Here is a 23,752-nt window from a genome sequence, read left to right on the forward strand (position 1 = left end):
ATGCGGTGGCACTTCTTCCATTCCTCTAGAACTGACTCAGAGGAAATGTCTCACGTAACCCAAGTCTGCAAAAGCCTCTGAATTCGGATATTTAAAAGATGTATCTTAAAATGTGTCTATTATGCAAACAGTCAAAATATATACAATCCCACCTGAACTGGTAGGCTGCACTTAGATTAGCTAAACCCAACCAACAGGGCTCTTCCTTTGACACAAACCTGCTACACCACCACGTTACAGTGCAAGTTTAGGAAGGTAAGTACTGTCTCCCCAGTCAGGGGAGAAAACTAATCCCATGGGGAAAATCTGAATAAAACTAGCACTGTTTAGTACTGCAGCCTTTGTTTGGATTTTTAAATTCAGCAGGCTTTTGCTTGTCACTTGTGGCACAAAGCTGCTCCAGACAATATAAGAGAGCCCCAGCTGGATTAGACCTACAACACAATATTAGAGTGTAAACATCACCATGTCAAGTTTGTGGCTCAGATTTCATCAGTTATAAGCAAACTCTGTACACTTGGATCTTCATCTCTGAAATATTCAAACTATTCCAAGATCAAAATGGATCAAACTTCAGTGAGAGTTTGAGCCTTTAAAAGTCCCAATGCACTAAATAAATATTCCTTTTAACAGAAAGATAATGGAGAGACTTACCTTGATCTCTACACTTAACATTTTCTATACATGACTGTCTTTCTGTGTGATCCATGTTTTAAATTCTGATTCATTTCTAATGCTAATTGACACTAAGAAGCATTTAATCTGATTTTTTTCCTTGAAGGAGGATGGCACTGCTGCAGAGGAGTGATCTGGATTCATGTCCTCCTACATGTGTGTGGCTATAAGCTTCAATTCCACCTCATGACATTAAAAATGATGGCAATGTAATCAAAGACAACTGTAACTCAGTGAAATGCAAAACTTCTCTCATGCTGGACTGATGATGTGCATCTTGGTGACTAAATGAAAGATAAAATTTATGTGGTGCTGTTAGTGAGTCTCTGCAGCATCTCTATGTAATAGCTGGAACATAAGGTTCCCAGAGCAATGTAATTGGTATTTCTTCTGTTTCCTCTACAGCATCTTCACATCTGTGCTATCCATGTAGTCTGGAGACTTGGCTAAAGGTTACTCTGCTGCCTTTTTTATGGTTTGAGATTTTTGTATTGTTGTTTTTCTGGGGTTTTTTGTTAATATATATACTTCACAGTGTACACTTAATATACACTTCACTGTTAATATATACACTTCACTGAAGTGTGGATTTTTAATTAAACATTTTTTTCTCTATTAATTTGAAAATCTGAAACAATTCAGAATAAATAAAAATTAAACAAACCAAAACCACTTCACAAACAAAATCAGAATGTCTCCAGAATTTTGCCAAAAGTACACTTGCTTTCATGATCTCTGAAACTCTCTGTATCTTAAAAGCAGTAGCCAGGCAGCTCTAGATGGTGTACAACGACATTTGGAAGAGCAGTGCACTGTCCTCACAAAACTACAATTTTCTTTCAATGTCATGAATTTACCAGAAAGTGCATCTTGCCAGAATATCACGTGCTGCAGCCCCTCAATAAACTGCTGTACAGTCAGGCATTCTCCATGTGGGAAAGATCAATGGCCATAAGACATTTCCAAAATGGAAGCACTTTGGTACTTGAATTTCTACTTTGAGCTCAGATAAGGGACTTTTTGGCAAAACACACCCTGGATAACAGTTCCTGCATATTTTCTCTTGGGCAGCATTTTCTCTATATTTAAGGACTTACAAATTGTGCCAATCTCAAAAAATTAATTTCAAAGGATTTTAATTTCCATATGGAAAAACCCCTCAAAACTCAAAGGCACACAAAGCAATCACATTAACTGTTCAGTTCCTTTGTTTCCTGGTTAATCCTCCTCAAAATTCTGAAAAAGGAACATCTGTACTGGCAAAAAAAGGAAATCTTAGCCTTGCAACAGATTTATCAAGAAATTCTGAATTCTGTTTCTTGACACAGTTTAAAGGGGGACAAAACTGAGCTAACATTATTATTTTAATTTTAAATTATATCATGAATGTTAAAATGGATCATCTGTTATGCTGTGTCATCTCAGAAGGAAAGTCAGCAAAAAGACTGGCAGTGCCTGCATGCCTGGCCCTTTCTTAGATCCCTTTGTTTCTGTGAAGATCCTGAATGGCTTAAAAAATCCAGACCAGTCAGGTTGTCTAAGCATTTTCATGTTCATGAAATGGAATATTTCACAAGGGAGTGGATCTGGTCAGATGTCCCCTGGTTAACTAGCCACGAATCAGAGTGTGACCATCAGCAGGATCAATGGCTCAGTGTGATGCCTGGAATATAATACAATTGCTAGGTTTTAAAGGGTCAAGCAGCCACCACTAACAGAAACAAAAAAATTCTCTTTAATAACACACACATCTATTTCCCCCATTTTAAATTAACATATATATGTATATAATGTACTTATATCCATACATATATGAATACACATACACATATACACACATGCACATACACATAAAATATTAATGTTTTTAATGAAGTAATCATTAAAGTTCAGATAATTTTTAAGAGGAGAAAATATCAGTTTCACATCCAGCACCACCAGTCATAAAATAAGTAAAAGAAGGCTAATAAACATTTTTAGGTTTGACAGTCAATCTACAAGCCAGTAACATACAAGTGACAGGACTACTAAAGTATGTGAAATGAGTGATTTATTAAGGAAATGATAATCACAAGGTCTGACTCAGTTAAAGGTCCTCCACAGCAAAGAGAAGACTCAAGTGAATGTCCAGAGCTCTAAGGCACCATGGTTTGCTAAGAGATTTGAATGCATATCTCAAAGCATAAACAAACATTCATATACACCTTTTCTGTCTGCAGCATGTTGGTAGTTAAAAAAAACAAACAAACAAAAAAAGAGACAGAAATTTGTACTAGTACAGGATGGTAGGAAAGTCTGCTGTTGGAGGAGTTAGTGAACCATAATGGCATAGCTGCTGTGCTTGACCTAGTGACACTGAATTCTCCATCAGGTCATAAAGTCCCAAGCCTTAATGTGCCTAATTATGCAAAATAAGCACATAACCATCTAAAAATATGAAACAACAGCATAGGTTAAGCTGTTATTTGCTGTGAGATTGCACTTGAACAATAACAGATATTTCCTGCAGAGTCAGAGCCCCATGGGCACTAATAAGCCCTAATGAACCTCCACAAGCCTCACCAGGGGCCTCCATCTGCACCAGTGGGCCAAGAGCCCTGTTTTAGCTCAGCCCCATCAGGCTTGGCCCAACTCATGGTACACAGGGGTTCTGGTCTCCAGCTCAGCCACAGTGCTGGCCAAGGGGTCTCTTTATCCAAAAGTCAAGCCTGGACTTGGTATTCTGCCTTGACAGCCCAGCCTCATCACTATCGACCTGCCCCCTGACCTGATCCCAACTCTATGGATACACTTCCTGAGACCTGCCTCCACCCTCAGAGGGGTGAGGGGCTGCCATGGGTGAGGAAGGGTCTGCCAGCTCCGTTATTACAAATGGCTCCTTTTCTTTAGGAATTAACCTTGCTCTTGCTGCTCCTTTATACCAGCTTTAGAGGTGGCCAGAGAATTCTAATGGCTCTACGGGAGAATGTGCAAAATGCTTCTCAGATTCTGAGACAGACTCTGAAAAAACTGCATGGACTAGTGACTGAAATCAATGAATTGAGTATGTCAAAACTTGTGTGGAAGGACTTCAGTTCTTAAGGCTGTGGTCTGTCTAAGAATATGTGGAACCTTATACATGCAGAGAAAAAAAAATCATAGCAAAAAGCTCCGAAGCTAACTGGATATCCCTTAGTGCTTTAAGTTCTGGGAAGAGGAAAAGTTAATGGAACCACCTGCTGCCAGCTACACCTCGGAGATAAGAAATTTCTCAATGAAATTTCTCAATGAAAAAAATGTCTTCAGTGAAGCTCATGGAGACCTTGCAGTTAAAATTAAAAAAAGGAAAAGACTTTTTTTGTGGTTGCAAATGTAGAAATGTGAACAAAGTCATCTTCCACAGAGGTACATGGAAATTAGAATCTAGTTAAGTAGCTCTAAAATGAATGGTTACTTGTATCAGTTAAGACAGGAAAGGCAGGCTTTAGTATATCAGCTGTCACAGACATGCAGAACTTCCTACAGAGAGGGCAATAATGGGTTACTGCGAAAATGCAAAATTCATGGTACACAGGGAAGTAACTGGTAACGATCTGGGTGAGTCTGCCTTGGGAGTGTTATTTGATATTTCCATTTGCTGTCTTGGCACAAAACCAGGACTGTGTTAGTTACTTCTGCTAGGGAAAAGAACAGAAGGCAATGCTACATTAGAAGTCAATACAGAAAGAGGATATCCCAAGCACAGAATAAGGTGACCTTGAGAGCTGGTGTTACAGAAATAGTGCTTAGCAATAATGATACAAAGTGCCAGCTCATGCTCAGGAACTTCAGCAAACTGGGGAGACATCACTGAAAAAGGACAAGTAGAAAAGGAGCTGATCCTATTAAAACAAGAACAGCATTTCCAGGACCCACCAGACTGATACAGCCAGGCAAAAGAAAGGTAGTCTTGGAATATATAAAGCACTGTGTCTTCAGTAAGAAACACATGAAGTCTCCTGGAGTGCTCAGGGAAGATGTATTTAGCTGTAATGCATATACAGAACTTACTGAGGGAAGGAGAGCAAATCTTAGACTGAAACAGGTACGACTGCTTTCTCTAAATACATCTGGGAGTCAAAGAAAACAGTAATGTTGATACAAATACATAAACAGTATGAACATACATAAATTTTAAGTTTAGAAATCAATAGTACTCAGGAGTTCAGTTAATTTTCAAATGCCTGGAGTGATTATTTAGAATGGGTTTTCTACTAAAATGGTGCCATTCAAGTTAATAGCCAAATGTAAGTACTTCATTATGATTACCTTGTTTGAAGAATGTATGGCTAATGCATGCACAGCAGTGCCAAGCCTAGATTGCCATAAAGACTCCCTGCTTTGCAATAAATTTAATTTTAAAAAATATTGGTAAATATCTTAGAGCTAAGACAACCCAGGCATTGTTTTTTAAATTGCTAGGTATGTGCACAAGAATAAAAGAAATTAATTTATATTTATTGCAGAAAATACTTAGCCCTTTAAAATAGTTCCTGAAGACTAGGAATATTGTTCTCGTAAGCAAAGTTTCTGCACTTGACCACCCTCCTAAAGCCAATTGCTTTAGTAATCATATTCCTCCTTGTTAAAAGCACTGGCAGCACAAAAGTCAATACAGTTTTGGTTTTCCTCAGTAATTGCACCTTACTAAAAGCCCACATGAACATCCTCCTGAAATCACTCAGCATCTACTGCAAATAGCACCTGTGATGTATGTTGACTCAGTGATCTAAGATCACTCTGCTACTAAAATAGAAGGTCCTGCCCTTCTCTGTACAAAAGAAAGATTTTATTTCAGGAGGAAATGCAAGCTGACCTGACCTGTACAGGGGCTCTGAATGACTATTCAACATTAAAGAGGTGGTAGGAATGTGCCTTTTGGTGGTGGCAAAGCCCTAGGTCACCCAAGTGAGCCCTACATGCCTTAGAAAAGAAGCGACATGCACTATGTTTGATACATTAACTACCTTCATTAAATATTTTTAGAATCTATTAGGTGAATAAACAAAGAGAAGCCTTTATTTCAAACCTATTTTTAAGCAAATGCTATTTAGAAAGTTAGTGAATTTTTCAGGAACATCTCTTTTTTTAAGATGAAGTTTTAAAGAACTTCAACTTCATTTTGTTACTTGAGGTAGTTAGGGGTGTGTGTGTATATCTTTTCAGTTTGGTAAAACACTCGAGGCTGGATACTGTGAAATCCTGTTTTCTAATCAGAGTAATTGTCTTTTAAACTGGATATTAGTCACCATTGCTTATGCAAGGCCATATGAAATTTGGCAGGAAAAAAAAAGTCTTCTTTATAAGAAGAGGAGAGAGGAGCCAACGTGACTTCTAATTTTTGGACTGTTGTCTTTGCTACACACTTATCTCCCCAAGAAACACATCCAGCCTTGCCTCTTTGTTTGAGGAAAGCAGAGTTCTCTGGTTCTTTACTGAGGTATTCAGCTGGTTGGTTTAAAGGAGTTTTTTTGTTTTAATAACTATTTCCTGTCCAAAATTAATAACATTCTAGAGAGCAACCTGACTTGTGATTTAATTGTCAGTATTGAGCAGACCTTTAACAGTCTCAAAACATATTATTTTAAGTTTCTGGGGACATGATTCTGCCCTTCTTTTTGGATGGTTAAACTCTATTTTATCCCCACATAATAGATCATTCACCAGAGAGCTCAGTATAGGAAAAATTGTTTTCAATTTTCTGCTATCCTGCATCTTTCAGCACACTGGTTTATATTTAATTTCCATTTGTTATATTTGCTATCCCACTACACAGGGACAGTAACAGTTTTGTGAAGACTGTTCCTAAAAGTAGCAGAAACAAGACAAGACAATATTATAGTACCATAAATGAGCTAAAGGAAACCTGGTTTAGATTGCAGGGCTTTGACTCTAATTTCACCTTACACTTTTTAATGAAAATACCATATGGATATTTAGTACTGTGTTGCCACAAGTCCATCTACTCTGCTTTGCATAAGGCAGATGTAACTTTACAGAAATCTGTATTTGTGACATTAAAACTACTGCAGTGAAAGGCCACAATGGAAGTGAATCTACAGGAAAAACATGTAGTGTGTGCTTTGTGTCCAAAGAACTGAAACAAAGGCAGGGCCCTGGAGGGCTGGACAGAACCCCAGGGAATGTGACTAAGATACTCCTTAGTATGGAAACTCAGTAATTGTGTTTAAAAAATATTTTAAACAAAAACTCAAAGTATCTTCAGCTGCAGGTGGTGTAGAAAATACTATCATTTAGCTTTTCATTATAATGCAGTCTCTTTACTTACCTGGCACTAAGTAATCACTCCATTGTTTAAAAATCATGGAAATGCAAACACAGCTATCACGAAGAGAATTTGTAGCACAGCTCTAAAAGTCAGTAGACAAAACCCACCAATGAGAAATTCCAATTAAAATAACTGATTAAGAATTAATTCAGTTCATTGATTTACATTTTTATCCTTGCTTAGGATACTAATAACATTTTAAAGTAATCTCAGAACGGTTTGATGTCAGTTTGTTTCTAAAGTAGCCTCTTAGTAGAGAGGAGGTTTTTTTGCTGAAAATGTCTGTGTGGGAATGCTTGTTGATTGTATATTAATGTCTGTCATCAGAGAGTAAGGAGTAGCTCCTGGATTTAATGAAGACTCCAGTGCTATTACCCAAGGGAATATTGACTAAAGAACAGCACCTTGGCTTGTTGAGTCTTATTTGCTCTGCTATACATGTCAGTCACATGGAGCTGGCCTCGAGAAACAGCAATAATTTTGTACATTGTTTTATATAAAGCCTATTCTCCCCTGTCCTAGCCCTGCACAATGGAGGTTATTTGAAGGGCATCTACACTGAAACCTGCTGCACTGAAATTTTTAACACTGAATTTGCATTAGACTACTACAATCTCTATTCATGACAATTGCATAAAAAAATGCACAGTATTTCAAATTACAAAAGCCATTAGCTTTTAAGAACTAGGTGCCAATGTTATAAATTGAAATTCAAAGTATTTATTTGTTCAAGTTAACACTGAAGAACAAGAGAAAAAAAATCACATGTAGTATTTTAGCAACTTCTAAATTATAACCAAAGACTCAGAATATTTATCTGTTCTGTCAAAAAACCTCCCATTATTTTACCTCCCTTAGTCATCCAATCTTTACAAACATAGCATTATTTCATAGAAGATGGAGCATACCTGCTGGCTGCCCCTTCATGGGGAGGTCACAGAGTGACAAACACAGGGAAGAAAGGACACTATAAATATCCTCCATTCCCAGTCTCTTTAAGTACTGGAAATAATCTTAGTAAGTTTTGCTTATTTGTTTTTTTTTTCCTAGCAACAGTTAATTTTTACAGATATTGGATCAAAGTGGAAAACAACATCACATCTATGAATTTCTTCACCTTTAAAAATAAATAGGCATAAAAAAATCTCCTCGAGGGAAATGTATAAATTTCTGGAAGTATTATGTTGCAGCTCATTTTCAAGTTAAAATTAATGACTTAGTAATTAAGAACTAAAGCCCTACCTACCCAATTGTTTATCTAAAGACCTTATACTCGGAGTAGGAATCATATTCCCTTGCACTTGCTGCTCTTTGACCTGGGGACGTGCCAGGGAGGTGTCACCTGTTAGACAGATGGTAAATTAAAATCCCATATGGATGACATGGAATAAGATGGAGCAGAACATATTGAGCTATTTCATATTCTTACTTTACCTATGATAAAGGCCTATCATAAAGCTTCATCAGACCACAAGGGAGAATGACTATTCATGCCAAATTTCCACAGAAATAAACAAAAATGAGTGCTATCAAGGCATATCCTTTACTATCTGAGGTGCTTTAGACAAGCTGCTTTAAACTCTCACACACTGGATTCTTTTTTGTTGATTTGTTGCTTTGTGTATATGCTATTTTCTCTATTTGCTCACCATTACAGGAAAAAACAACAACCTGGCAGCCTCTCATATTGAGTACTTAGTGTTAACCCAAACACGAGCCACACACAGATCTGACTTGTAGAAGAGAAGAAAATAAACTTTACATGCATAAAAGAACAATGGCTGAATTCCAGCTTCTCATTAAAATCTTAAATACCTTATAAACACTATATATAAACAAGCATCAAAAAAACCCCAAAAACCAACCAAACCTGATTTGAGGTTGTTTCTGCCTAGTGTCTATTAGCACCCCGTGGGACCAGTAACAACCATCTGTCCTATAATGATGTTTGAACTATGAAATAAGTATGACAATAATGGGCAATACAAATGTCATTAAACACCATTTAAACACCATTAATAGGTATTTTTGCAAAAATTATTCTATCAGTAAAATATCTAAAATGGAAGTAATATGGAAATTTTAAAAAATAATCATCAATTGCACCCATTTTAATAAAAATTCCAAGCTAATCTGGGAGTATTTCATTTATTTGAGATAACTCCATAAAATGGAAACAGAACATTTCTACAGTGTAAAGAGACCATACTGGTTTTATGGAATAAATCATGGGGTTTTGAACAATAAGATCAGTTAGAAAATGTGGAAATAGTTCATAGGTATCATATTTTTTTCAACAAAAATGTTCTTCAAAGTACTTGGGTAGGTGTGGAACTAGTACATGCCTGAAGAACTGAAATGTAGCTCTGCTCTCAGAGCTCTCCTGTGAAAATGGAATCAATGACATGCAAACATGTAATTACAAGGTCCTCTAGACCAGGGCTTCTCCTTTTACAAAGAAAACCTTTTTTTCCTTCTAAATGTCAATCTGCCAATTTACCTTTAAGCACAACAGCCAAACTGATTTTTTCCTTCTCAATAATTCTGGTTAAAAATTACAGTTATGAAGGTCAAGTTAGTCCTGAACGGCATCTGCATAATGTGGTTACATCCAATTGGTTTGTCCCTAATCCAGTCCTCATTTTCATCTTAATTCCTTGTAATTAGTGGCATATCTATCTTCCTAGCACATTGCCAGCTGGGGTTTTCTCCATTTCAGACAGAGTGTGGATCCTTATAACCTTTTTAGAAAATCAGTTCCTCCTGAAATGTCTCAATATGAAGACAGTAATCAGCATAGAAAATGCCTTTCACTCCCACTGCCAGGTGAGTGTGTCCTGACTCATAAATGCTCCTGAAAGCCAATTTTGTACCTGGAACAAGATAATCTGAACAACTCTGGCTCACGTGGGAAAAGTACCTTCTCATGGTGGCTTCAAGAGTTTTATTTAAAGGAATAGCAAGATAAAGGCAAATCGTCAGAATTTTTTTCACTTTCCAGTATATTCAGACTGAATTATAAGGTAGCTTATTAGAATAGAATTTGTCTTACTCCCTTTTTCTAGTCTGTTCTTTGTTATTACTAGAGAAGAAACATGAAAAATGTAAACAACCATAGGATTATTATCCACTTTGTTGGAATGGAGCATAAGAAATAGCAAGTTTTACATACAACTGTAATAAGCACCCCACTTTCCTTACTGTGAGGGGGAGGAAAAAAAAGAACAAAGAAAAGAAACTTAAACAAAAAAAAAAATTAAAATAGATAAGCTATTAAATCTTACCTTGCCAGCCTGGCTTGCACACTGGTTTGACATTAACTCGTACTAAGACATCTTCTGTTGCATGTTTTTGCCCACAGTCAAAAGCTGTTACCATTATCTCATACTGGTGCTGTTTATCATAGCTGAGTTTCTCAGTGTTCCTGATGTTACCTACAGATTCAATGCAAGAAAACATTCAGAGATTCATTCTTGGCAAAGCATACACAGACTGTAACATTTGGGTCCTGGTTAATCACATCCTTTGTGACTTCAAACTCTCTGAAGCACATAGGACATCCACAGGCAGGACAGTTACGAGAAATAGGAAGTATTTTTTTTTAAATCAGTCAGAAAAATAAAGAAGTTCTTAGGTAAATATAAGATGCTGGGGATATAATGTGGGCATGAATATATTAGAAAACATGTGCTCAATAACACTTTCTAAAGTAAGACAGACTAATTAGCAGTCACATCTTGAAATGTAAAGTATGAGTAGGTGCACCCTCCTCTTCCACATTGTCACAGAATACATTACTTTAACATGTCAGCCACAATCCTGAGATCCACTGCTGAGCATCTGCCCAGCCTAAGGATCTTCCTGTTTTTCCAAAATCTATTACCCTTCAGATGAGAGACATTTTTAGCCCTTTAACTCCTTTCCCTGGGTTTTAAAAATAGAAAGAGTCCCAGAATCACCATCTGCATTAGAGTGTTAGCAGTATTTGATACCAGAGCACAGTTATCACATGAAAATAAAACTCAGCAACAACAGAGATTATCTGCTGAACCTGACACACATATAAAGGTGACAAATTACCTGTTTCAGGAACAAAGACATTGGAACTTTCAGAAAGCAAGGGAAAGATCTTAGAGTAGTTCCTGCAGCACTGGAAGAGTACTGTGCAGAGTGTATGTTTTTGCTGTTAACAAGTTCAGCATTTTAATTCTGTCCATTTGCACTGAAATTTACTTCTTATACAAGCTGAAACTTCAGCCTGTTTAATATGTTTCACAGTTTTGCTCAGGGTTCTTCATTACATCACCTCTTTGAGGATTTTTGTTCTAGAATTCAAGAAACGAACTTACACTGGATCAATGCTACACATAACTGCTTACAAGCAAGGATCAGCAAAATCAAGTTGTTTGGGCGAAATTTGAAATGGGAGCCCTCAAATCCTGGAATTTAGTCAAATACACTGAACTGATTCCCACAGGTGCTGGTCAAAGTATCTGTGGTTAGGCATGCAACGTTAGGCATTGTTTGCAGGTTTGGGGTTTATTTTCTTTTTTTTTTTCTTTTCATTCAAATGAATGAAAGACGGAAGAAAGCAAATGAATGCAACTGTTTAAAAAAAGTCTTTCACTAAACCTCCATTAGTTTGACAAGACTATTAGCAGGTGTGTCTGTCACTGCTGCACACTCCTTATCTTGTCAGAGCCTAGCACTTTTCTTTCTGCTACTACTACATTAAAGCCAACTTTATTAGTTTAATTGAAACTGTCATGCCAGGCCTGAAGGAAGGCTCCTTTTGTATTTATTATCATCTTCAGGTTCAAAATCTGTAGTCTAAACAAACCCTTACTTACATCTGCAGTTAAAATCAGGCCCAATACCCCATTTGCTGTTGGCTTTGAGTCTCCCTCCCTTTCAGAGCAAGCACAGAAGAAGAGGACAAGCCCTCTTATTACTTTTATGTCTCAAGTAGAGAAACAGAAGACCTGCTGAAGGCTAATATGGAAACAGTTCTGTGTCCTACAGCTTCTGTGGTTCTGTCCCTGGGGTACACTTCATCTCACCAGGCATATTCAGTTCTGCCATGTAGACTCCTCTTCCCTCCACAAAAGCAACTGCAATAACAATGCCAACCACCTCATTGTTCTTGAATTAGCAATTGGCAAAACAATTTAATCTACCTGTTTTACGATCTTGAGTTGCTTGATTAGTAGCTGCCTAAGAGCATTTAATGAAAAGCTGCCACTATGTATACTTAATTACTGATTTGATATCTGCTCAGTTGTTCTTTCCTTTCTGCATTATATTATTTCTTACAGGAACCTTTATATTTCTCTATTTGCTTCTCTTTGCTATTATTTTAGTCCATAATCAGCAAAGAGAATTCTCAATAAACCCAAATTGCCTGAACCTACATGAGCAGACTGCTAGAACTTGTGTGGCACATTAACTGTCCTATAAGATTTATAAATCATTACAACATATTTACATTTCACTAAATCTCTCCTCGAAGATTTGTATTCCATTGTGGTCTTTTAAGATTTGGACTACAAAGATTCTCCCTATTATGTGTTATTCTGGAAGGTCATTTGGATGTCTTGCAGATGATACCCAAGAGTTTATTGATTTCCTAATAATTTTTTGCTACCTCTGATCTTTTATGATTGTTTGGTTTTTAACAATTTAATCTATATGATTAAAAAGTAGACACTTACTTCCTGTGTGCATAAAAAGTATAAAACTGAATCTCCTAAGTCTTACAAGAGGTGAGGGATAGTGTTACATGAGTGGTCTGACTCCAGCCTGCTCACAGGATTGGTAGGTCAACATTTCCACGGGCCAAGAGCCACCAGGAGCTCTATTTGACCATAAATCCACTGAAGGATTAGAATTTCCTCTTGTCAAAGAGGTTAATTTTTCAATGAAATTGGAAAGAGTCTGTGGTTTAACAGAAAAATTAATAGCAGATGCTTAGCTTTAAAGCTTCGCTGCTTTTCTGACCACATGAAGTTTACACAGCTCCTACCACAGGTCTCAGTGCTGTAAAGGATGACCTTGTGAGGTCCAGTTCACATCTGTTCCCTAAGATATGTAACCTGATAGAACCTGTACTGACTGGACAGATAAGCCAGTATCTCATCTTCACATTGAACAGTCTGAACACATATTTGTGAAGTGCTTCCCAGTGGTGGGTGGCAAATAATAGTTATCCCCATTTTAAAGATGAGAGTAGGTCAGAGCTTTGACAGAATTTGCAGCAATACCTGAGTTCTCTGATCATCTGACCATGATTCCTGATAAATAAATGCACAAGATGCATAGAAATGTTGTTACCTGGCATTACAACAGATCTGAATTGTGGTTTAATTTTTCTGTCACCTGAAAAAAGCCTACACAAAATTGATAGAATAACTGAAATGATGATTGGGACTCTCTGTCAAGAAGAAAACTACACCAATCTACATGCAATAGTACTTTAAAACATATTATAACTTACACCTTTAGGCCCAGTTCTTTGCATAGCAAAGCATAAATTTGTCCTCTGCCTTTACATGATTGTATTTTATGCCTAAGAGTTCATTACCCTCCAAGTTAGGCTCATCATATACAAGAGTCAATTTTATTAGTGCTATGGTTTCATAACACAGTGTAATTTTATTCACAAGGAAATCACATACCAAGGGTCAGAGTTGCCAAATGCAAATGGGAAGCTTTATATTACATGCCTTTTGCTGCCTAACTTACAAAGGCTTAGGATGTGTAATATAAATTTTCAAGACAATGAAATGCTCCATGCATGGAAGTAGATACAAAAAATAAGTTCTGTCAAAAAAGACAATGATCTGCCAAAATAAAAAAAGCTGATGGAATAGCATGTTCATCTTTCTACAGACCTGTGTTTTTGGTTCGTTTCATATGTTGGTGGTAAAAAAATCCACCATTTGGGACAGACAATGGCATGTTTTCCTCACCACCACCCACCACACCCACCTCACCCCTTCTTTTTGAGCCCCCTGCAATGTTTAGGTTTTATTGTAGGCATCTGGTTATACTCTTGCCAGGCAATGAAATTCCACACTTACATTACTAGAAAGCAGAAAAAATTATAACCTGCAGAAGACACAAGAACCCAGATTTGTAGTTCACAATGGGTAAAAAAAACTATTAACAAGAATCCTAATTAGCACAGTATTAGCAGGCAGCCCCAGGCATTTCATACACCTATTTTAGCCATCCTGTAGGGGAAAAAAATGGGCACATTGCCAAAGAATTTGCACCAGAGAAAGTTTATATCAGCTGCCACAGAGAGACATTCTCAGCAGTGAAATGTGTTGGAACTAAGCAACGTATTTCTGTCACAAAATAAAAGTGTAACCATCTATTCTAACTCTGTCTCTAATCCCAGTAGGTTTAAGCAATTACCATTATCTTAAAAATTTGCAAATTAGACTGCAATTACTGTTGGTTGTGGCAGCGCTGTTCTTTTAGTGAACAAATAGATCAAAAAATATTAATTGAATTCATGGCCAAGAAACTGCAAGTATTACAACCTTATACCAATTATTCACTGTAGGCTTTAAAGTCATGTTTAAATCAATGATTTTCTCATTGCCTTTGCTGAAAAGCAGGTCCCAGGCACATGAGGACGAAGATGTAACCAAGGATTCCTGACATTTCACATGCTTTTGATCATGCCTCTGACTGTAAAAAAACCCATGATCACTCCTGAGGCAGCTGCACTGTGTGATAGCAGCTGAAAAAGCACAAGCAGTAGAAATACCTACTCTGTATCCTGCTAATTTTAGTGTATTATTTATCCATGATATCTGTCACAAACCTGGTACGAAATTATGAAACTTGTGTAAGTACCCAGCCCCACAGGAGGCAAATCCCATGGAGCTCTGGAAAAATAATAGTTTCAAACAGAAACATGGAGAACTTCCTTATATGACAAAATGGGAAATCTCACAGGTAGAAAAAAGTCCACAGAGAGGAAAAGCTTCTAGGGAATTGCTCATTTCCAAATGCCCCCTTCCTGTAAAAAATCCTTTGTGCAATTCTCTGGCAAAAGATTACTGTGCCAGATGACCTCTTTTACTCAAACACAAACATACTCATCATGATTATACCTCCTATATCGTATACTTGCCTCCCAGTGTATAATAACATTTTCCCCAATGTCATTACAATTTATTGATGCCAACAGGTTATTACCTTGTGATGCTCAGCTGCTCATTGTGCAAGAACTGCACAAATAGAGATGAATAATTTTTGAACAGGGTAAAGAGCTTTTATAAAAAATCCCAACGTTAAAATGTCTGCTCAGAGAAAACAGGAGCTCCATGCATGCTTTCAATTTCCAATTTGGCCAAAAATCAGATTTAACTTCCAAACAGTGCTCTTTTCTTACATATAACATGGATTAAATGCTTCTGCTAGGGAAGATAAATCAGAGCACTGGTAGGTATGCACACAGGGTGCTTGTTCCAAGGAAACTATTTTGTGTTGTCTGAAGCAAGTGGAGAATGGGAGGGAAGATGTTCCACACACTTTTTATGGAACCCAGCCACCACTCCCAAACACAGTGTCATGTTCTGTGCTGCTCTCTGGTGAGAAGTGGGCTGGGGAAAGCAGGAAGCTGACATAGAGGGCCATCAAGCTCAAAAACTGCTGAATGTGGAAAACTTTATATGGTTTATTATTTTCTATATAATACTGCATATATTAGAAAAACAACTAAAACCAAAACCCACGAAAAATGGGACTAGTTCTGCAAAGCACATTTTCTTCTATACTGCAGAAAAATGGACCTGCTTCAGGAAGCCCCACAAATGGCCACATCTGTGGACCCACAACCCTAAAATTTTAACAATCAATAAATGCATCTTGAATATTGTCAATTCTATATTCTGGGTCTGCTCCAGACAGCTCAGAGGAATGGGGCTAGCTAGAATCCAGTGAATAAACCCTGTCAGGTAGGACTACATGCTACATTAGAAAATGCCATCACTTGGATGAGAAACTAGACCTGAGACAATTAAGAGGACAGACTGAGTGACAGAGGAACGTACTGCTCGTCTAAAACAGGTGGTTTAATTTCCACAGTAAATTTCTGTGCTGCTTTATGCCTAAACCTTACCTAAAAGGGCTGGAATTTCCCAGTGTAACAATTCCTTCATTCTCAGTGATGAGTACAGGATTACTCTCCTGAGTTAACACTCAAGCCAGGTTCCCAGGTAGTATCAACAGGCAATTATACCATCTACAGAAAGCGTTGCTCTCTGTCCCAGAACTAAGGACTGTTCATTCTCCACACTCACCATTCCTGTCGATGGCAAAGGGAACATCTGTTGTGACAATCTCATAGTTGCAGATCTGGCTGTACTGGGGGGAACAGTCCTCATCTATGGCCTCCACCTGCAGGATGCTGTCATAGATCTTCCCCTCTGTCACAGTGGCTTTGTACACGCTCTCCTTGAATGCTGGTGAAAACTCATTGACATCCTTTACCTGGATGTGGACTACTGCCCTAGAATAAGTAAATAAGACATCAAAGAGAAAAATTAATTTATCATGGCACCTCACTAACAGTTTCTTCTGAAAACACTTGAAAAGACTAACAAAACATATCTAGAAAACTCTGTAAGTACCTATTAAAATGAGATATTACTGAATTTCTATGTTTAATTTACCCAATTTAGTACCTTAATGTGGCACTAAGTAAAAGTCTATTGCCACTGCTTGTAGGGAGAGGACTTCATGGTGCTCCCTATTAAAATCACTCTGTCTCTTAAAATGAAGTCAATGATACCATTACAGTGTAAAATGAGCAAAGAGAGAGAAAGAAAATTACAGTAGTCTTGCATATTCACTGCCTAAAAATGGCCAGTTTATGAACATTTTTCCTATTAAATAAGGCTTCTTCTGCTGATTATAATTATCTAATCCTTTAATTAGTTACAACACTGTACATGTAACCCATCGAGGTCTTTAGTATTTAATGAGTAAACTCTAAAGGCCTTGCTTTGAAAAAATTTGCTCTCTAGTTTGATAGGCAGAGTAACAGAGGGACAGAGAAGTGAAAGGACTTTCAAGATCAGGGGCAGAGCCATTAGTGTAGCTAATGTGGAGTGTAGCTTAGTGTGGGGTTTACTGTAAAAAACATTACAAGAAAGGGTAACAAAGTCTGGTGTTGATGGGCCACATTTCAGTTAGTTGAGATTAGACCCAAATTTTCCACAAGTGGAATGTACCAGCTTGTTACTGACATGAGAGAGGGAAACGTGATAAAACTTAATACTACAAAGTAAAACCTGTTTCTGTGATTTGGTAGTTATTTGATATTGCAGGCTTCCTTCTAAATGTGCATTCTTTTTAAATATCCTGAAAAACTTCAGCATGCATTAGAGACCTAATTAAATTTTTAATTGTCATGTGTCCTGGATCAGGAAAAGGAAGAATGATTACTATAAATCATTTACTTAAATGGCTCTCAGCAAAATGAACAATTTGTACAGCACTTATACATCTACATGTAAGTTAAATTCATCTTTAATGACAAATGGTCTGGAGATTGGTTCCATGAATGAAAAGGGAAAAAGAAGGCCCTGTACCACTTAAGCTTATGCAGAGAACTGGCTCCAGAACAAAAAGTACCACCTACTGACCTTCCATACACCTTTCTTTCAGAGGATTTAAGTTCCTCTGAGACTTGCTGTCCAAAAGCTGAGGTCAGAAACACACTGTCCAAATGCAACACTGCTGCAGCTCAGAGACATACATATACTAAAAGAAGAGGGTCATTTATCTGTTCTTACCTTTTGAAGTGAGATGAACCAGAGAGAAAACCTATTCAAAATTTCTAATTATCAGTTAAAAGCCAGCTTCTTTTCCTGGATGATCTGTTTAGTCAATGTATTTAACATGAAAGCAAGAATGGAAAAAAACCTGAGATGCATTTCTCCACTTGAACAGGAATTCTATTGAAAGCTTTAACTGGAACCATTGTAGAATGGGTCAAACTGCAGCAAGCAAAAAAGAAAAAGATTTTCTAAAAGAAAAAAGGAATAGAAAAATGGATGGATATTGCAACAATGTTTCATCTTTGTTATATTTGCTTTCTACCTGACAACAACATGAAAAGGAGCCCTTCAATATACTACAGAGCAAACGTATGCCTAAGCAAAAAAAAAAAAATTTCTCCTCATTTTCACTCACTTGTGAGATTTCTTCCAGTTGGTTCCACTTGGTCCTGATCCACAGTCATAGGCCTGGATGATGAATGTGTATTCCTTCTGCAGCTCACAGTCAATAGGACTCTTTGCTCGAAGACGACCTTCTCCAGATGTCTTGTTCAGCACAACAGCTTCAAAGGGCATTTCTTGTCCATGGATTTTAAAAGCACATATTTCACCTGTGAGGAATAGCATAAAACAGTCATAACTGGGGGGGGTCTAAGTCTTATGCACTGGGGTGACACTTGAGAAGTTCAGCTGTATTTCACATGCTGCTGTAGATGGGGAAAATACAGACTCAGACATCGGTTTATAATACGTCCAAAGGGTTCATTAACCATGTGCTTGTACAGCGTGATGTGGAGAGTGCAGCTCAGGCACTCCCCTCTCCCTCTGTCATTACTAAATGGTTTCCTAAAGTCCTAGAGACCATTCCACATGGTACTAACAGCAATGCCGAGCTACATTATTTTTGAGCTAAATTAAGAGACTGTATTTAGTTAAATAAAACAGGAAAAAGAAAATAAGATCATGTTTTAGAGGTAGCCTTTTTTTAAACTGTTGTCACACCTTCTTTGAGCCACTTGAGCTGGCAGGTGGTAGCAGATGTTCAGATTCTTGCAGATTAGTTTCCCAACAGTGAAAAAACTAATGGTGCAGAACATGGGCACATTCAGAATATATCTCGCTCTATTTACAGATATACATCATCTTTGGAACAGAAGTAGCTGAAGGAACACAGACGAGTGTCCCTTTTGGACATCTCAGTCACCCACCCACATTCACACGCTCATACATGAATGCCTTCTTGGCAGCAACTCACTCTACCTCCAAACTGCCTCCTAATATAATGGATCCATAGCTTCTCTCAGAGGAATACTACATAACAAAACAGATGATACTGCAAAGAGTAAAAAAAATTGATTTGGACGCAAAAGACAACATAAAGAATCTTGTGAGAATATGAGTCTGGAAGAGGAAAAAAGACCCAGTTTCTGGTGATCCTTTTTTTATCCTTCATACTGATAGGAAGGAGATGCACACTGAGTTCATTTTTAACCACTCCAGAATTCAACTTTAAAAATGAAATATTTATACAAAGACCAATGTGACTTAAATATTTTTATGACACATTAAACACATGCTCTTTTATGAGCAAGTCAGGCTCGGGACATGCATTATAGATTCAAAGCTGTCTCCCACTCACACAATCCTTTTCCATTTATTTCCAATTTACAGTTGCAGCCTTCTAGAAATCTCCTTGCCAATCATATCTAAGTCAACTGCCAAATTCTAAATTAACTCCGAATCTGTGACCTCTAATTCAGGCCTGGCTCCTCTTTCTCTATTTCTATTATAATATATTGTTTATTTTTGTAGAAGAGAGTAGACAGTGACTTTATAATAAGGTGCTGGAGTTCATAATTCCTATTATGTGTGATAAAGAAAAATGGCAAAGGTATGTGTTGAGGGAGGGTGGGGATTAGGTACATTCAGAGTATAAACACAGGCTTTTTAGGATATTCCCTCAACTGCCATCACATAGGTTTCCCTTTATTATAACAGGAGTTGAAGCTTTGCTCAGTCATATACTGACATTTAGGCAGACAAATCCCATGCTTTCCAGTTGCAATCAATCCTGTGAATGTCTTTACAGGACCAGAACACAGTTGTTTTAGCAATTATGAGGTAAAGTACATTAAGTATTTTCTTGGATATTTGCTTGTTCCAACCCCTCACTCAAGGGGCATGAAAGAGCCACGTGGTTTCCCAGGATAGACAAAAGATGTGCTCTTTTCCAGGCTCCCTCTTGTTTACCCTCAATGAGCCCAAATATTTGGGCCACAGAAGAAGGAATGGATCTTACCCTGAGAATCAGACTGTGAAAAAGACTAATACTTTGCTTATCCATAAAAGCAGGCTCCAAAATGTTTATGAACTGTGCACAGGAATCAAAGCATATGATTAAGAGAGGGCTGAAGTGAAGCAATTTGTTCAGCTTTAATTGTGGGCACTGATCACGGAGTTTAAATCTCAGTGTTGTCACACACACCTTCGAAAAAATTATCCAAGTTTCTTTGTAACTTCAAAATGAAGCATTCATCTAAAATAATGTTGGGGATTTCAGTTTTATTTTAACTGAATACAAAAACCACCAGTGTAAATGCAGGAAGGCTACTGGAAAATACTATTTTTTATGTTCTATAAAACTGGCCTTTGTAGTTTCTTAATAAACTTTTCCTCAGATGCACAATTCACCAAGAGAAATCCTAACTTCAGTGTTTTGTGTTTATTATTTTATCGATTCACTGTTTGATTGCAAACAATACAGCATTTGCAGACATCCAAGCCACTGTTCTTAAAAAACAGAAATAGCTCAGGGCAGAAAAAAGTTCTCTCAGCCCTAATCTGAACATTTATCATTTTTTCCTCTCCAAATACAGAGGCCTGATGCAAAGCAATCATAGAAGCAGCACACGTTCCAATTAGTTCTCAGCAAATATTTTAGAAGTCTTTATATCCTGCTCCTATTCTAGACACTCCAGCTTTATATAAAACTCTAATGTTATCTTTATATCCCCACTTGCCAAATATAAAATAACGACAGCTGCCTGGATATGGTGAGATATTTGTAAACACACTACAAAAAGCCCACATACACTTCCAGAATGTGGCTACAGCAACCTATTAATATGAAAACAACTGTAAATGTTTTTAAAAACTAGGTAATTTTTTTTTTCAAAAGAAGGATTCTACTGCTGCTTCCAAAGAAATGAGTTAACTGTTGAAAAATGAAAATGTATAGATTCATAATGCTTTTTAAAAGGTGTCTTAATGACTATATTGCAAATGGAAATGATAACAGAGTTTTAACAAAGCAGAAAATTAAATGAGGTCCACCTTTATACTGCAAGACACACACATTGACAGATATATAGAACTACTACTACTACTAGGCATTACAAATAGTGTCTTTAAAATAAAACAGGTACTATTTCTCATTGTTAATGGCTTTATTTCAACCCAGCTGAGCTAACCCCAGACCTATACAATGCCAATGGGAACTGTGCCAAGCTTATCTTATTTAATGTGTTCTCAGGTAAGTGTGGTTGTATAATTCACTGGAGGAAAAGGACACAGGGTTTCTCATTCAGACTCACCACTTAAGTTCCAGTCCAACTACAGTCAGGACTTTGGCACCACCTTCCTTTCTTCTCCTTTGCAAGGCTGGAATAATTAGAGTGCAAACTGGGACACTCTTTCTCTCACAACAGACAACACAGCAAAATAATGCACTTTAATCTTCATTTCACTTGAATGGGTTTGGGAAGAGGTCGATATAGAATTTTGTGATCATAAAAACAGTGGTGGCAGTGAGTTGCTAAAAAAAGGATAAGTTGATGATATCACATAAAGGTAGAGGCACATTCATGAAGTCCTATAGCAATTGTGTCCAGGGTACAAGGACTCCCTTCTTCCATGGACAGGATGTATATCCTGTGGGTTTCCAGTTGCTTCCCATAAAATCTTCTGGGTGCAAGGCTGAACTCTGCTGAGGGTTGTTTCATTTTAATATGTTTTAACTAAATTCTGGACATGTTTTTTTCTTCAAATCATTCAGACTAAAATTAGCCATAAGAATCTATTAATTTTGAAATCTTCATTGTTTTAGGTTGGAAGCCTTGGTAGAGATCCACACGTTACTACTGCAGAGACAATAATTATATCATTTCCTCTGTATAAATTATAATAGCCTGAAAAAACCTACTGACAGTTCATAATTTCTGAAACACAACTAACAAATTTATCCACTGTTTGGAAATTGATAAAGACAGTGCTTCCCATTGAGTCACATTCACATGCAAGATTTAGTGATTATAAGCCTTAATCAATAAAATTGCATTAGAAATTACTGCCTTTTATACAAAACACATGGAAACTCATGCTTCTTTCAGTAGAAATAAAAATTCCCCATGTTACTCCTTTAGGAACTACACAGACTCAAGGCTCACCAAGGAAGGTTTAGATTGGATATTAGGAAAAAATTTTTCACCAAAAGGGTGGGTCAGGCACTGGAAGAGGCTGCCCAGGGCAGTGGTGGAGTCACCATCCCTGGAGCTATTTAAAAGACATGTAGATGTGGCACTTGGTGACATGAGTTAGTGGTGGGCTTGGCAGTGCTGGGTTAATGGTTGGGCTCAATGATCTTAAAGGTCTTTCCAACCTTAATAATTCTTAATTAGATGCTTAGACAATCATATGACTGCCCATGGAACAGAGTTCACACACTGTTGTGTTCAGGACATGTTTATGTGAATGTACACACATGTATTTGTTCCTGAAACCATTTGTTAGTTCCAGCTACATTTCAAACAGATGAGTTGTTTCCCTCAAATGCTATGAAATTATGCAGCTCCACAATCCAGAGATGCTACAGAATTTGTGTAGGGGTCACATCTCACTAAACAGCAAGCAGAGCACAGAAAAACATTCTAAAAGTTCGACACGAGAAAAAGCTTCAATTCTATCTTATACCTTTTAGGTACCAGTAAATCAAACATGAAGCTCAAACCTGCAGGAAACCTAAACTTCATTAGTTCACTGCTGACAAAATTACTCATTTACATTCAAATCCTGTTCTGATTTTGTTACTCTCTAGCCTTTTATTATATTTCCATGTGTGTTTTTCTCAGATACACAAGTCAACATAGATGACAGTTTACTTAGAACAAAGGTTGCAGCCTTATACTTCCTAAGGTAAGCACAGAGTCCCCAAAAGATCCCAAAGTGCCTAAGAATTAAAGCCATAAAATCCACTCAAACCTTGGAAGAGACAAATACTCTGTTCAGGACAGATGCACATCAAGTTTCAATTCCAGAAAGGACAGGAATGCCATGACCAAGGTGTTACTGTGACCTCTAAAGTTTTGCATGTGAGTGATAGCAACACTGCTGTTTCTTATGTGTGTCCTTCAAGAACTTAATTCAGATATGGGGATCCATCATGTCATAACAGAGGCATTTGACAATCATCACTAATGAATCTTATTCATATACTACATGCCACCATTAGGCTTCCAAGAATTTTATACAAGGTATAAACTTGCTTGTGGTCTGACTTTCCTCTTGCTATAACTGAAAGTTTGTCAATGAAACTGAAGTACTCCGAGTACGAATCAAAGTTCAATCTTTAATGCTTTACATCTCCCTCCACATACAGATGGACATTCAAACACAGGCACACCATTCTTTGAAAATCTGCCATTAAAGATCTCTCTTGGCAGTTGGATGGAAGCCTGCAAACAAGCAATGCACTCAGGGCACTATTCAAATTGATGTCTGTTTTCTCAGAAATGCAGCAGGGACCCACTGCGTTCAGTCAATGTCAGGTTTCCCAATAACTTTGTTTAGGGGTTGCTGTTTCTCTGGTTTTTGAATCCATCCTTCCAGGATAACAGCTGAACACCAGTTTCTCTGCTGGAATCCTGCAAATATCTCCTGCAGTGCAGAGCAGACGACCTTTTGAGTGTCTCTGTGC

The 23,752-nt window shown here is 37.4% G+C and overlaps 1 protein-coding gene across 1 annotated transcript in view; it reads right to left on the minus strand.

Annotated features, from left to right (window-relative positions):
• The window catches only part of CLSTN2 (calsyntenin 2), a 197,570-nt gene that overhangs the window by 60,653 nt on the left and 113,165 nt on the right, over positions 1-23,752 (minus strand). The window contains exons 2-4 of the mRNA XM_032698045.1: positions 18,197-18,392; positions 16,300-16,508; positions 10,267-10,416 (exon numbers count right to left, since the gene is read on the minus strand). Of these exons, the coding sequence (XP_032553936.1) occupies positions 10,267-10,416; positions 16,300-16,508; positions 18,197-18,357 (520 nt within the window). The 5' untranslated portion in view covers positions 18,358-18,392. The remainder of the gene's footprint in view (positions 1-10,266; positions 10,417-16,299; positions 16,509-18,196; positions 18,393-23,752) is intronic.

This window comes from Chiroxiphia lanceolata, chromosome 10 (genome assembly GCF_009829145.1).
Source record: "Chiroxiphia lanceolata isolate bChiLan1 chromosome 10, bChiLan1.pri, whole genome shotgun sequence".
Lineage (NCBI taxonomy): Eukaryota > Metazoa > Chordata > Aves > Passeriformes > Pipridae > Chiroxiphia > Chiroxiphia lanceolata.